This window comes from Macaca nemestrina, chromosome 18 (assembly GCF_043159975.1).
Source record: "Macaca nemestrina isolate mMacNem1 chromosome 18, mMacNem.hap1, whole genome shotgun sequence".
Classification (NCBI taxonomy): domain Eukaryota; kingdom Metazoa; phylum Chordata; class Mammalia; order Primates; family Cercopithecidae; genus Macaca; species Macaca nemestrina.
In genome coordinates, this window is record NC_092142.1 from 66,734,174 (window position 1) to 66,749,068 (window position 14,895).

At 47.3% G+C, this 14,895-nt stretch overlaps 1 protein-coding gene and 1 long non-coding RNA gene across 2 annotated transcripts in view; one reads left to right on the plus strand and one right to left on the minus strand.

The window, feature by feature from the left end:
- LOC105491411 (Gfo/Idh/MocA-like oxidoreductase domain containing 2) overlaps positions 1–14,895 on the minus strand; it is a 55,502-nt gene that overhangs the window by 6,739 nt on the left and 33,868 nt on the right. The window contains exon 2 of the mRNA XM_011757795.3: positions 5,617–5,962. Within this exon, the coding sequence (XP_011756097.1) occupies positions 5,617–5,875 (259 nt within the window). The 5' untranslated portion in view covers positions 5,876–5,962. The remainder of the gene's footprint in view (positions 1–5,616; positions 5,963–14,895) is intronic.
- Positions 1,656–5,631, plus strand: LOC139359897 (uncharacterized). Its single transcript, XR_011616537.1, has 3 exons — positions 1,656–1,876; positions 3,521–3,724; positions 4,924–5,631. It is a non-coding gene; the product is annotated as an uncharacterized lncRNA (long non-coding RNA).

A 14,895-nucleotide genomic window follows, 5' to 3' on the forward strand; every position in this document is an offset into this window, starting at 1 on the left:
GTGAGGAAAGGGAGAAAGGCCTCTCTTCTTGAACCTGAAAAACAGTATGCTTTTGTTTTTTTAGATGGGGTCCTGTTTTGTTACCCAGGCTGGACTGCAGTGGTATAATCTTGGCTCACTGCAACCTCTGCCTCCTGGGCTCAAGCTAACCTCCCACCTCAGCCTCCCAAGTAGCTGGGACCACAGGTGCACACCACTGTGCCCAGCTAATTTTTTGTATTTCTGGTAAAGACGGGGTTTTATCATGTTGCCCAGGCTGGTCTTTAATTCCCGAGTTCAAGCAATCTGCCCGCCTTGGCCTCCCAAAGTGTTGGATTAGAGGTGTGAGGCACCGTGCCCAACCCTGAACAACAGCATGCTTTTTTTTTTTTTTTTTTTTTGAGACGGAGTCTCACGCTGTTGCCCAGGCTGGAGTGCAGTGGCGCGATCTCGGCTCACTGCAAGCTCCGCCTCCCGGGTTCCCGCCATTCTCCTGCCTCAGCCTCCTGAGTAGCTGGGACTACAGGCGCCCGCCACCGCGCCCGGCTAATTTTTTTTTTGTATTTTTAGTAGAGACGGGGTTTCACTGTGGTCTCGATCTCCTGACCTTGTGATCCGCCCGCCTCGGCCTCCCAAAGTGCTGGGATTACAGGCTTGAGCCACCGCGCCCGGCCAACAGCATGCTTAAACTTAGGACCCAATAGTATCAGTGTGGGACTGAAAGGACATCTTGAGTTAAACAGGCTCCTGCGGGCTAGTTGTACAGGGTCTTTGGGTAGCCATGAAAGACATGTCTACCTGAGTTTATCTAGCTTTCCTGCCAGGAAGTCAAGGGAGAGATTAGAGAAGCTGAAATCTGCTGGGCACAGTGGCTCCTACCTATAATTCCAGCACTTTGCAGGGGCCAAAGTAGGATGATTGCCTGAGGTTGGGAGTTTGAGGCCAGTTTGAACAACATAGGGAGATCCTGTCTCTACAAAAATGCTTTCTTCTTTTTTTTTTTTGAGACAGAGTCTCGCTCTGTCGCCCAGACTGGAGTGCGGTGGTGCGATCTCGGCTCACTGCAACCTCCGCCTCCTGGGTTCAAGCGATTCTCCTGCCTCAGCCTCCTGAGTAGCTGGGATTACAGGCGCGCGCCAACACACCCAGCTAATTTTTGTATTTTTAGTATAGACGAGGTTTCACTACGTCGGTCAGGCTGGTCTCGAACTCCTGACCTCGTGATCTGCCCGCCTCGGCCTCCCAAAGTGCTGGGATTACAGGTATAAGCCACTGCGCCTGGCCTGCAAAGTGTTTTTCTTTTCTTTTTTTTTTTTTTTTTTGAGACGGAGTCTCGCTCTGTTGCCCAGGCTGGAGTGCAGTGGCGCAATCTCGGCTCACTGCAAGCTCCGCCTCCCGGGTTCACGCCATTCTCCTGCCTCAGCCTCCCGAGTAGCTGGGACTACAGGCGCCCGCCCCTGCGCCCGGCTAATTTTTTGTATTTTTAGTAGAGACGGGGTTTCACCATGGTCTCGATCTCCTGACCTCGTGATCCGCCCACCTCGGCCTCCCAAAGTGCTGGGATTACAGGCGTGAGCCACCACGCCCGGCCCAAAGTGTTTTTCTAATGAACCACAGAAGTGCCAAGAATTGGGCACAGAAGCCCACCTTTTAAAGGTGACAGACTTAAGAAAACATTCAACTGTGGCAAAAATGCCGGGGCACCTTGCACTTAAAATACAATTTCCTGAACCACTTCTGAACTGAAGAATGAAATATATTAGGGCTCTTCCCCTCTCCCCTTTAAGAAATTGACTGGAAAGCTTTAAGGATAAAATCGGAGGTAGAAGATGAAGACCAAAGCAGAAAACAAGATGCCATAAAAAGAGCTATCATATGAAAAGTCTATCTCTGGAAGGTAAGTTCAATCATTAATTTTAGGAAAAACTAGTAACAACAAGGGCAAGAAATGATCTCATGGCCTTAGAAGTAAGGTAAAAATACAAAGCTCTAGCAAGGAGAGAAAAATCACAGCACGAAGACTTGGTGAAATGTAACCAAGGTGTCATTCCTTAATGTTCCTGGGCCTCAGTTTAATTCAAAATGATTGGATCAGTGGCTCTCAATCCTTAATGTCCACCAGAGTCACCTGCAAGGCTTGTTCAGACACAGATAGCTGGATCCCAGACATTCAGTAGGTTTGGACTGAGGCCTAAGAATTTAGATTTTTTTTTTTTTTGAGACGGAGTCTTGCTCTGTCGCCCAGGCTGGAGTGCAGTGGCTGGATCTCAGCTCACTGCAAGCCCCGCCTCCTGGGTTTACACCATTCTCCTGCCTCAGCCTCCCGAGTAGCTGGGACTACAGGCGCCCGCCACCTCGCCCGGCTAGTTTTTTGTATTTTTTAGTAGAGACGGGGTTTCACTGTGTCAGCCAGGATGGTCTCGATCTCCTGACCTCGTGATCCGCCTGTCTCGGCCTCCCAAAGTGCTGGGATTACAGGCTTGAGCCACCGCGCCTGGCCTTAGATTTCTTTTTGTTTGTTTGCCTTTGAGACAGTCTTACTCTGTCACTCAAGCTGGAGTGCATGATCACTGCTGACTGCAGCCTCTATCTCCTGGGCTCAAGCGATCCTTCTGCCTCAGCCTTCCGAGTAGCTGGCACCAGTCATCTGCCACCATGCCTGGCTAACTTTTAAACTTTTTTTGTGGAGATGGGATCCCACTATGTTGCCTAGCTGAGAATTCAGATTTCTTTTTTTTTTTTTTGAGATGGCATCTCGCTCTGTCGCCCAGCCTGGAGTGCAATGGCATGATCTCGGCTCACTGCAACCTCCGCCTCCTGGGTTCAAGCGATTCTCCTGCCCCAGCCTCCTGAGTAGCTGGGACTACAGGCACCCTCCACCATGCCCAGCTAATTCTTATATTTTTAATAGAGATGGGGTTTCACCATGTTGGCCATGATGGTCTTGATCTCTTGACCTCACGATCCGCCCGCCTCGGCCTCCCAAAGTGCTGGGATTAAAGGTGTGAGCCGCCGCACCCGGCTGAGAATTCAGATTTCTAACAAACCCCAGGTGATGATGCTGCTGGTGGAGCATACCAAGAACCAGAAAAAAAGCAAGCTTGCTGCCAAAGAACCCTGGGGTTTTCTCCTTCCTCCTGTACAGCTTGGAAATGGTCTACGTGGGGAACCCTAAAATTCAGGGAGAAGACAGAGAGCCTCCAGGGCTCTGGCTCTGGACACACCTCACCTTTCCAGCCTGCATTCAAGCCACAAGGGATGGCAAGGAGTCAAGTGACCATAGCGGCTTGCTTCCCCTTGAACCAACTTGCTGCTAAAGTGTTGACTTAGGTCTATTTCTGAATTCAATCTGGGAGCCACTGTCTGACCTCCCAAGTATTTGGTGACCAATGAATGAATAACTCCAATGTCACACATCCTCAGAGAGAGCTCTCTGGAAGAAACAAACAATAAGGCCAAAACTTACTTGCTCCAAATTGACAACCAGACAGACTAAAGTTCTTTCTCACTTCAATGAACATTTATCCTTCCCCACCCACAGGACCAGAGATGACAGACACCTTCGTATGACATTCCTCAGAATGAGGGAGAGATAAGTAGCAGACCCCGAGGTTTTCCACCATGGCAGTGGTCAGGAAGAGTGGAGGACAGCCTCATGGCACCAATTCCTGGACCTAGAGATCTTCAGCTGCATCAAAGAGACACTTGGCTCCTATCACCTCACATAAAACAGTTACTCAGTCAAGTAAGTATATGCTACTTGAATTGTGACTATGTCTTCTGTCATCTACCTTGTAATGTGTGTTATTTCTAGTTGCCTCAATTAGACTATAAAATCTGAAGGCAGGGAGGGGTCCAATCTAACACAGCTTTGAATGTCCAAAATGACATCAGGACAGTGACTGGCACACAGGAGGCACTAAAAAAAATAATTGAGGCTGGGTGTGGTGGCTCATGCCTGTAATCCCAGCACCTTGGGAGGCCAAGGCGGGTGGATCACCTGAGGTCAGGAGTTCAAGACCAGCCTGGCCAACATGGCAAAACCCCATCTCTACTAAAAATACAAAAATTAGCCAGGCATGGTGGCACACGCTTGTAGTCCCAGCTACTTGCGAGGCCGAGGCAGGAGTATCGCTTGAACTGGGAGGTGGAGGTTGCAGTGAGCCGAGATTGTGCCAATGCATACTCCAGCCTGGGCAACAGAGTGAGACTCCATCTAAAAAAATTAAAATAATAATAATAATAATAATAATAATAATAAAATGTAGGCCGGGCGTGGTGGCTCACGCCTGTAATCCCAGCACGTTGGGAGGCTGAGGCGGACGGATCATGAGGTTAGGAGATCAAGACCATTCCAGCTCACAAAGTGAAACCCCGTCTCTACTAAAAATACAGAAAATTTAGCCGGGCATGGTGGCAGGCACCTGTAGTCCCAGCTACTTGGGAGGCTGAGGCAGGAGAATGGTGTGAACCCGGGAGGCGGAGCTTGCAGTGAGCGGAGATTGCGCCACTGCACTCCAGCCTGGGTGACAGATCGAGACTCCGTCTCAAAAGAAAAAAACAAAAATGCTGGGCACGGTGGCTCACACCTGTAATCCCAGCACTTTGAGAGGCCGAGGCGGATGGATCACCTGAGGTCAGGAGTTCGAGACCACCCCTGCTCACACAGTGAAACCGTCTCTACTAAAAATACAAAAATTAGCTGAGTATGGTGGCGGGTGCCTGTAATCCCAGCTACTCAGGAGGCTGAGGCAGGAGAATCACTTGAACCCAGGAGGCGAAGGTTGCAGTGAACCGGGATTGCGCCAGTGCACTCCAGCCTGGGCAACAACGGTGAAACTCCGTCTCAAACAAAACTAAACTAAACTAAACTAAAATAAAATAAAAATTTCTGGCTGAATGTTTACTGGTTTACTTACTAAACTAGGTTCTGATTTATATTAGATAAAGAGAAGAAGTTGACTCCAGTTAACTAGAAAGAGACCAATGGGAACTGCAGGAGAACAGCTCAGCAGGCCACGCCCAGCCAGGGGCAGGAGGTTACCAAGCCAAAATTTCCCAAGGGAGTGGAGATGTCATGTGAGCAGGCTGTCAACGGATCTTGTCAGGGAAGCCAATGCTGTCAGAGCCTTCCTGTCCTCTGGCAATACAAGACTGCAATTCGGCAGGAAGGGTGTGTGCTCACTATAGTCAAACGCTGACAAAACATGGGAAATGGTAGCCTTGCTACACAGCCTCTCCTTCCTGTGGTGCTGTATGCCCCAGAAATGGGAGAACAAACACACCAGTCACAAGCAATTCCCCGGCGCCCAGGGCTCGGACCTCTAACTTCACATAAACCTCAAAGTTTATGAACCATCTCCAGCCCCTTGATGGCTGTCTCTTAGAGTATTTCCTTAGTTTCTGTTCAGGGATTTATAGATGGGAGGTAGGTTAGGCTATGTCTTTTTTCTCCTATAGTTATAAGAACTCCCAATATGCCCTCCCCAAGCACTGCTTCAGGGACAAGTGATGTCCCAGAGTTCTCCTCCCTGCAGATGCGAGCCTAGGACGGAGAGCTCAGAGGAGGGGAGTGACCCTCAGAGGACTGCCCAGAGGGAGACACGATCTGCCCCTGCCGTGGCCTGCCGGGCGTACCTAGAGCCTTCACGGATATCTGCCGGGTGAGTGGAGGGGGGATGCTGATGCACACCAGATCCACGTCTTGATGCAGCAAGATGTCATCAGTCCGGCTGGTATAGAAGGCGATGTTCATCTCCTCAGCAAGCTGCTTTGCCTCCTCCTCAGTCTTCCCCCACAGGGCCTCAACAGTGAACCCTTCTGCCCTCAGCAGTGGGACCAGAACTCGGGCGGAGCTGCCAGTCCCAAACACGCCCACTCCTGGCAGCATCTTCATCCCGGCCTCTCTCTTTACCAACTCATCTCCTCACAAGAGCCTCCGGCATGGATATGATCTTCCAAACGTCCTGGTCAGACATGGCTCCTAGAATAGCAAGCATTACACTGGTCACTACTGGAGAAGACACTCAGCTGAGGCTACTTTCTTCTTTTTTTTCAGATGGAGTCTTGCTCTGTCGCCCAGGCTGGAGTGCAGTGGTGCGAAGGCTACTTTCAAATAAGGAAGCAACAAGTTCTCTGCCAGAAAAGCACAAATGAAATACAGCTCAAGGCCAGGCATGGTGGCTCACGCACGCCTGTAACCTCAGCATTTTGGGAGGCCGAGGTGGGAAGATCACTTGAGGCCAGGAGTTTGAGAGTAGCCTGGGCAACATGGCGAGATGTCATCTCTATAAAAAAAAAATTTAAAAATAGCCGGATGTGGTGGCATGCGCTCATTGTAGTCCTAGCTACCTGGGAGGCTGAGGTGAAAGGATCACATGAGCCCAGGATTTCACAACTGTAGTGAGCTATAATTGCACTACTGCATTCCAGCTTGGGCAACAGTGCAAGACCTTGTCTCGAAAGAAAAAACAAATACTGTTCCAAGATGAAAAACTGTAGAATCTTCTTGCATGGAGACTGAATGATAGGAGGAAAAATGGAAAATGAATAAAGCTGGATTTAAGTCTCTGTTCTGCTACTTAATTTTCTGTGTAACCCTGGTCAAACCATTCAACCTTCAAGGCCTTAAATGTATAATAAGGGGAGTGATTGATCTTTAAAGTTCCTTCTTGCTGTAAAAGTTCATGATTCTATATATGACAAAGAAAAAGAAGAGTGGAGGCCAGGTACAGTGGCTCACACCGGTAATCCCAGCACTTTGGGAGGCCAAGGTGGGTGGATCGCCTGAGGTAAAGAGTTCAAAACCAGCTGGGTCAACATGGTGAAACCCCATCTCTACTAAAAATACAAAAAAATTTAGCCAGGCATGGTGGCAGATGCCTATAATCCCAGCTACTCAGGAAGCTGAGGAAGTAGAATCACTTGACCCAGGAGGCAGAGGTTGCAGTGAGCCGAGATCACACTATTGCACTCCTACCTGGGTGACAGAGTGAGACTCCGCTGTCTCAAAAAAAAAAAAAAAAAAAAAAAAAAAAAAAAAAAAGAAGAAGAAAAAGAAGCTGGGCGCGGTGGCTCACGCCTGTAATCCCAGCACTTTGGGGGGCTGAGGCGGGCAGATCATCTGAGGTCAGGAGTTCGAGACCGGCCTGGCCAACATGGCCAACCCCGTCTGTATTAAAAATACAAAATTAGCCAGGCGTGGTGGTGCATGCCTGTAGTCCTAGTTACTCGGGAGGCTGAGGCAGGAGAATTGCTTGAACTCAGGAGGCAGAGGTTGCAGTGAGCCGAGGTCGTGCCACTGCACTCCAACCTAGGCAACAAGAGGGAGACTCTGTCTAAAAAAAAAAAATAAGGAAAGAAGGAAGGGAGGGAGGGAGGGAAGGAGGAAGGGAGGGAGGGAGGGAGAGAGGGAGGGAGGGAGGGAGAGAGGGAGGGAGGGAGGGAGGGAGGGTGGAAGGGAGGAAGGGAGGAAAGAAGGAAGGAAGGAAGGAAGGAAGGAAGGAAGGAAGGAAGGAAGGAAGGAAGGAAGGAAGGAAGGAAGTCGCGTGCGGTGGCTCATGCCTGTAATCCCAGCACTTTGGGAGGCTGAGGCGGACGGATCACTTGAAGTCAAGAGTTCGAGACCAGCCTGGCCAACATGGTGAAACCCCGTCTCTACCAAAAATATAAAAAATTAGCCGGGTATGGTGGTACACGCCTGTAGTCCCAGCTACTCGAGGGGCTGAGCCAGGAGAATCACTTGAAGCTGGGAGGTGAAAGTTGCAGTGATCCGAGATTGTGCCACTGCACTCCAGCGTGTGTGACAGAACGAGACTCCATCTCAAAAAAAAAAAAAAAAAAAAAAAAGAATGGACAACAAAAACCAGTTCAAGAGGAAAGTGAAAGAACTAATTGCTACGTAGATTAAGTATAATTAAAATTTTTATGGTAGCAAACATAGGAAAATGCTCACTAGAAAAAAAAAATACCAAAAAACTTTTTCCATCAAACTGGCTAAAATAAAGCGTATACTTAAAAAGATTTTATTGGGCTGGGTATGGTGGCTCATGTGTCTGCAATCTCAGCACTTTGCGGGGCCAAAGCAGGAGGACTGCTTGAGATCAACAATTCAAGACCAGCATAAGCATCGTAGTGAGACCCCCATCTCTACTTTAAAAAAAAAAAAAAAAATTAGCCCGGCATAGTGGCATGTGCCTATAGTCCCAGCTATTTGGGAGGCTGAGGTAGGAGGATCGCTTGAGCCCAGGAGTCCAGACTGCCGTGAGCTATGACAGTGCTACTGCACTCCAGCCTGAGCAACAGAGTGAGACTGTCTCAAAAAAGGTTTTTTTGTATACAGATATTTACTATAGCATTGGCTATCATAATGAAAAACTGGGAGACAATCTAGATGTCCAATACAAGTAATGGGTTAGACAAAGAATGCTGTGGAGCTACTGAAAACCATGAAGTAGAAGGCCCTCAATAACCTGAAAGACATTCACCACATAGTCACTGAAAGGGGAAAACACACACTATTAGAAGTATGGGTTTTTTTTTTTAAAAGCACACAAAAGAAGGATAATAGGTATGAGAATATATAAGGATATCTGTAATATATCTATAAAAATATCTCTATTCAATGCTGTAGAAGGACCAGAATACTACTGAATTTGCTGCTGAGGTGGATGGGATTATGAATGATTTTTGTTTCAATTTTTTTTGAACTTTGCAAATTTTCTGAGACATGATTATGCCTTATTCATTGTAGAGTTTTTCTTCTGATCACAAGGGTTATACAATAAATAATAAAACCAAACAAAAGTCCTTTGCTTGGGATCAATGTCATGTAAGAAAACCAAGATGAGATGTAGGTGTGCTCAGAATATCCAGGTTCTCCATCCAACATTTCCCTCAGCTAAACCAGCAGCTCCCCACTCTGTATTAGCGTCATTGGTGACCCTAGACCCACTGAATCAGACGAGAGCGATGTGGGCCACATCATCATCATTTTTTCTCTTTTTAAACTTTAATGTAATTTTTTAAATTGTGGTACAATATACATAAAATTCACTTTTTTTTTTTTTTTTGAGATGGAGTCTCGCTGTGTTGCCCAGGTTGGAGTGCAGTGGCGTGATCTTAGCTCACTGCAGGCTCCGCCTCCTGGGTTCACGCCATTCTCCTGCCTCAGCCTCCCAAGTAGCTGGGACTACAGGGGCCTACCGCCATGCCCAGTTAATTTTTTTTGTATTTTTAGTAGAGATGGGGTTTCACCATGTTAGCCAGGATGGTCTCAATCTCCTGACCTCATGATCCGCCCACTTCAGCCTCCCAAAGTGCTGGGATTACAGGCATGAGCCACAGCGCCCGGCCTATTTTTTGCTTTTTTAAAGACAGAGTCTCACTCTGTCGCCCAGGTTGGAGTGCAGTGGCGCAATCTCGGCTCACTGGAACCTCCCCCTCCCTGGTTTCAAGCAATTCTCCTGCCTCAGCCACACGTGTAGCTGGGATTACAGGTGTGTGCCATCACCCCCGGCTAATTTTTGTATTTTTGGTAGTGACAAGGTTTCACCATGTTGGCCAGGCTGGTCTCGAACTCCTGAGCTCAAGCGATCTACCCACCTTGGCCTCCCAAAGTGCTGGGATTACAGGCGTGAGGCACCACACCCAGCCCATCTTAACTATTTTTTTTTTTTTTTTTTGAGACAGAGTCTTGCTCTGTCGCCCAGGCTGGAGTGCAGTGGCGCAATCTCGGCTCACTGCAAGCTCCGCCTCCCGGGTTCACGCCATTCTCCTGCCTCAGCCTCCTGTGTAGCTGGAACTACAGGTGCCCGCCACCACGCCTGGCTAATTTTTTGTATTTTTAGTAGAGACGGCATTTCACCGAGTTAGCCAGGATGGTCTTGATCTCCTGATCTTGTGATTCGCCCGCCTCGGCCTCCCAAAGTGCTGGGATTACAGGCGTGAGCCACCGTGCCCGGCCCATCTTAACTATTTTTAAGTATATACATCAGTGGTATTAAATACATTTACAGCTGGGCGCAGTGGCTCACGCCTGTAATCCTAGCACTTTGGTAAGCAGAGGAGGGTGGATCACCTGAGGTCAGGAGTTCGAGACCAGCCTGACCAACATCGTGAAACCCCATCTCTACTAAAAAAACAAAAATTAGCCGGCCTGGTCGCACGTGCCTGTAATTCTAGCTACTCGGGAGGCAGAGACAGGAGAATTGCTGGAACCTGGGAGGCGGAGGATGCAGTGAGCCGAGATCAAGCCACTGCACTCCAGCCTGGGTAACAGAGCAAGAATCTGTCTCAAAATAAAATAAAATAAAATAAATAAGTAAATAAATAAATACATTTACATTGTTGTGTAACCATCAGCACCACCCATCTCTGGAACTCTTTTCACCTTGCAAAACTAAAAACTCTTTAAATAATACCCATTATTCCCATTAAATAATAACTTCCCATTCCCTCTACCCCCGCCCCAGCCCCTGGCAACCATTATTCTACTTTGTCTCTATGAATTTGACTACTTTAGATACCTCATATAAGTGAAATCATACATTATCTGTGCTTCTGTCATGGGCTTATTTCGGTTAGCATAATGCCTTCAAGGTTCACCCTTACGAAACTTGTAGCATATGTCAGGACTTCCTTCCTTTTCAAGGCTGAGTAATACGCCATTGTATGGCTGATACATTCCTCTATCAATGGACACCTGGATTGCTTCCACGTTTTAGCTACTGTGAATAATACTGATATGAACATGGTGAACAAGAATCTCTTCTAGACTCTGCTTTCATTTGCTTGGAGCATATATCCAGAAGTGGAATTGCCAGGCCATGGTAATTAGATTTTTAATTTTCTGAGGAACCACATACTGTTTTCCACAGTGGCTGTACCATTTTACATTCCCTCCAACAGTGTGCAAGCCTTCTGATTTCTCCACGTCCTCACCAACCCTTGTTACTTTCTGGTGCTTTCTGTTGGTTAGCCATTCTGATGGAAGTGAGGTGACCATTATTCACCTTTTTTTTTTTTTTTTTTTTTTGAGACAGAGTCTCACTCTTGTCACCCTGGCTGGAGTGGAGTGGCACTGGTCTTGAACTCCCAACTTCAAGGGATCCGCCCGTCTCGGTTGCCCAAAGTGCTGGGATTACAGGCGTGAGCCACTGTGCCTGGCCTCACCATTCACTTTTATCATTCACTTCTAAAGCTCCTCAGGTGATCCTAGTGTGTAGCCACCAGATGAGAACCTCTGAGCTATGTTTACCACATGTGAAAAATTATCTACATTTGGAGCCATAACAAAATGTCCTGTTTGTCATATGTACACTTTCCTGAACCTTCTCACCCTCTGTACTATGATTAAAAGGACAAATCTGTCATTAAGAGGGAAAAATCTCTAACACAACTATTTTAACTTCTATGTATTTCCTTCAGTAACATCATTTTACCAATAATTTTATAAATACCATACAGTCCCTTTGTTTACCAATTACATTTATTGATTCTTTTTTGAGATGGAGTCTCACTCTGTCATCCAGGCTGGAGTGCAGTGGCATAATCTCACCTCACTGCAACCTCCGCCTCTTGGGTTCAAACAATTCTTGTGCCTCAGCCTCCTGAGTAACTGGGACTACAGGCATGTGCCATCATGCCTGGCTAATTTTTTAATTTTTAGTACAGATGGGGTTTCCCCATGTTGGCCAGGCTGGTCTTGAACTCCTGACCTCAGGCGATCCGCCTGCCTTGGCCTCCCAAAGTGCTGGGATCACAGGTGTGAGCCACCGTGCCTGGCCTACCGATTACCTTTAAAAAGCTAACTACTCCTGATCTTGGTCACTATCACAATTTTTATTTTGAGACAGATTCTTGCTCTGTTGCCCAGGCTGGAGTGCAGTGGTTTGATCATGGCTCACTGCAGCCTCAACCTCACAGGCTCAAGGGATCCTCCCATCTCAGCCTCCCGAGTAGCTGGGATTACAGGTGCACACCACTGTGCCAGGCTAATTTTTGCATTTTCTGTAGAGATAGGGTTTCACTATGTCACCCAGGCTGGTCTCGAACTCCTGGCCTCAAGTGATCTGCCCACTCTGGCCTCCCAAAGTGCTAGGATTACAGGAGCAAGCCACATTGTGCCTAGACCAAAAAAAAAAAAAAAAAAAAAAATTAAGACTGCGGTAGGTCCCTCTGCATAGCACAGCTTCTGCTTTCTTTGAGATGACCAACTCCTGGAACTCCTCTCTACCCTGCATCTTCCCTCCTCTGTAAATCTTTTCTGACTGTACCCCACGAGGAGCTCCTCCCTCTGGACCTTCTATACACTTGCAATAGGAACTAAACTTATTCCTCTTTTGTGTCCTCAGGGCCACAAACACAGCAGGCCCTCCACTGATTAGTGAATGAATAAATTAATGAATTCACTGCGCTCAGTAAAGTGTTTTCTGGATGCGCCCACTCACTGGTGTCACCAGCTTCTGATGGCCACGTTTGTCCATGAAACACCAAAGTTACCCTTTGAAAACATACTGGAGGTTCTATCCTCACGTGCTGCTGATAGTGATATAGAATCGTACAGCTGTTCCAAGTAAGAAGTAATCTGGCCTTATTTATAATTAAAACTGCATTTTATGACTCACAAATTCTACTCGTGTGTGTGTGTGTTCCCAAAGAAATTCTCATAGGGATCCACTGATAAGGGATACAAAGATATTTACCACATCATGTCTGAGGTGCAGAGTTGGAGACAATCTGGGGGTCAGAAGCGGGCAGGTAAAGTGTGGGGGATGTACCTACTGGGGTTCTCTGCAAGTTAGAAACAATACTAGATGAATATAGTCACATGAATGAACTTGGTAAAAAAAAGAAAACACAGTGAGCTCTAATACATTATTTATATAAGCTAAAAATACACACACAGGCTGAGTGCAGTGGCTCACACCTGTAATTCCAGCACTTTGGGAGCCAGAGGCGGGTGAATCACCTGAGGTCAGGAGTTCACGACCAGCCTGGCCAACATGACAAAACCCCATCTCTACTAAAAAATAAAAAAAATTAGCTGGGTGTGATTGTGCACGCCTGTAGTCCCAGCTACTCAGGAGGCTGAGGCAGGAGAATTGTTTGAACCCGGGAGGCAGAGGTTGCAGTGAGCCGAGATAATGCCACTGCACACCAGCTTGGGCGACAGAGCAAGACTCTGTCTCAAACAAAACAAAACAAAACCCCACACACATACACAGAAACAAAAATGCTTCACAGGAACTTTTACAAACAAAAGGATACATACTAAATACATTTACAGGAGATAGGGAAACCAGAGTAGAGAAAGGGGATAAAGGAGAATAATTAAAAAAAAAAAAAAAAAAAAAAAAAGGCCGGGCACAGTGGCTCGTGCCTGTAATCCCAGCACTTTGGGAGGCCAAGGCAGGCGGATCATGAGGTCAGGAGTTCAAGACCATCCTGGCTAACACGGTGAAACCCCGTCTCTACTAAAAATACAAAAACAAAATTAGCCAGGTGTGGTGGTGGGCACCTGTAGTCCCAGCCACTCGGGAGGCTTAGGCAGGAGAATGGTGTGAACACGGGAGGCAGAGCTTGCAGTGAGCCGAGATCCCACCACTGCACTCCAGCCTGGGTGACACAGTGAGACTCTGTCTCAAAAACAAAAACAAAAACAACAAAAAAGGAAAATGTGGTTCTAAAAGGAATCCCTCCTCACTTTTTAAATAAAAAGCTTGCATTTCAAACACAAAGTGACAGATATATGTACCTCTGGTCCTACTAATGGGACACCAGCAAAAGCTATCTGATCGAGCCGGGCGCGGTGGCTCACGCCTGTAATCCCAGCACTTTGGGAGGCCGAGATGGGTGGATCACGAGGTCAGGAGATCGAGACCATCCTGGCTAACACGGTGAAACCCCGTCTCTACTAAAAATACAAAAAAATTAGCTGGGTGAGGTGGCGGGTGCCTGTAGTCCCAGCTACTTGGGAGGCTGAGGCAGGAGAATGGCGTGAACCCGGGAGGCGGAGCTTGCAGTGAGCCGAGATGGCGCCACCACACTCCAGCCTGGGCGACAGAGCAAGACTCCGTCTCAAAAAAAAAAAAAAAGCTATCTGATCTAGCCAAATCCAGGGAGAGCACTTCATCTGCATATTCGGCCCAGGACCACTTATAACTTAAAGAACCGTATTTCAAATTAGCTACCACACCTGGAATTTTTTTTTTTTTTTTTACACAGAGTCTCACTCCGTCACCCAGGCTGGAGTCGAGTAGTGCGATCTCAACTCACCACAACCTCCGCCTCCTGGGTTCAAGCAAGTGACTGGGACTACAGGTGCATGCCATCACGCCCCGCTAATCACACCTGGCTAATTTTTTGTATTTTTTGTAGAGACAGGGTTCCATCACGTTGCCCAGGCTGGTCTCAAACTCCTGGGCCCAAGCAATCCTCCTGCCTTGGCCTCCCAAATTGCTGACATTACAGGAATGAGCCATGGTGCCTGGCTAGAATCTTTTTTGGGAAGTGGAAAAGTGTACATTATAGAATTTACCATTTTAAACCATTTTTAGGTGTACAGTTCAGTACACTAATACATTTGTATTGAGCAACCATCACCAACACCCACCTCCAGGACTACTTCATTCCATACTGAAACTCTGTATCCAGCTGAAATTAACCATTTTAAAGTGAACAATTCAGTGTTGGCTGGGTGCAAAGCCTCACGCCTATAATCCCAGCACTTTGGGAGGCTGAGGTGGATTACTTGTGCCCAGGAGTTTCAGGCTATAGTGGGTTATGATCATGGCACTGCACTCCAGCCTGGGTGACAGAGCAAGACCCTGTCTCAAAAAAAAAAAGAAAAAAAAAAAAGAAAACCAAAAACTCCAAAAAACAAACCCCCACAATCCAGTGGCATTTAGGACATGC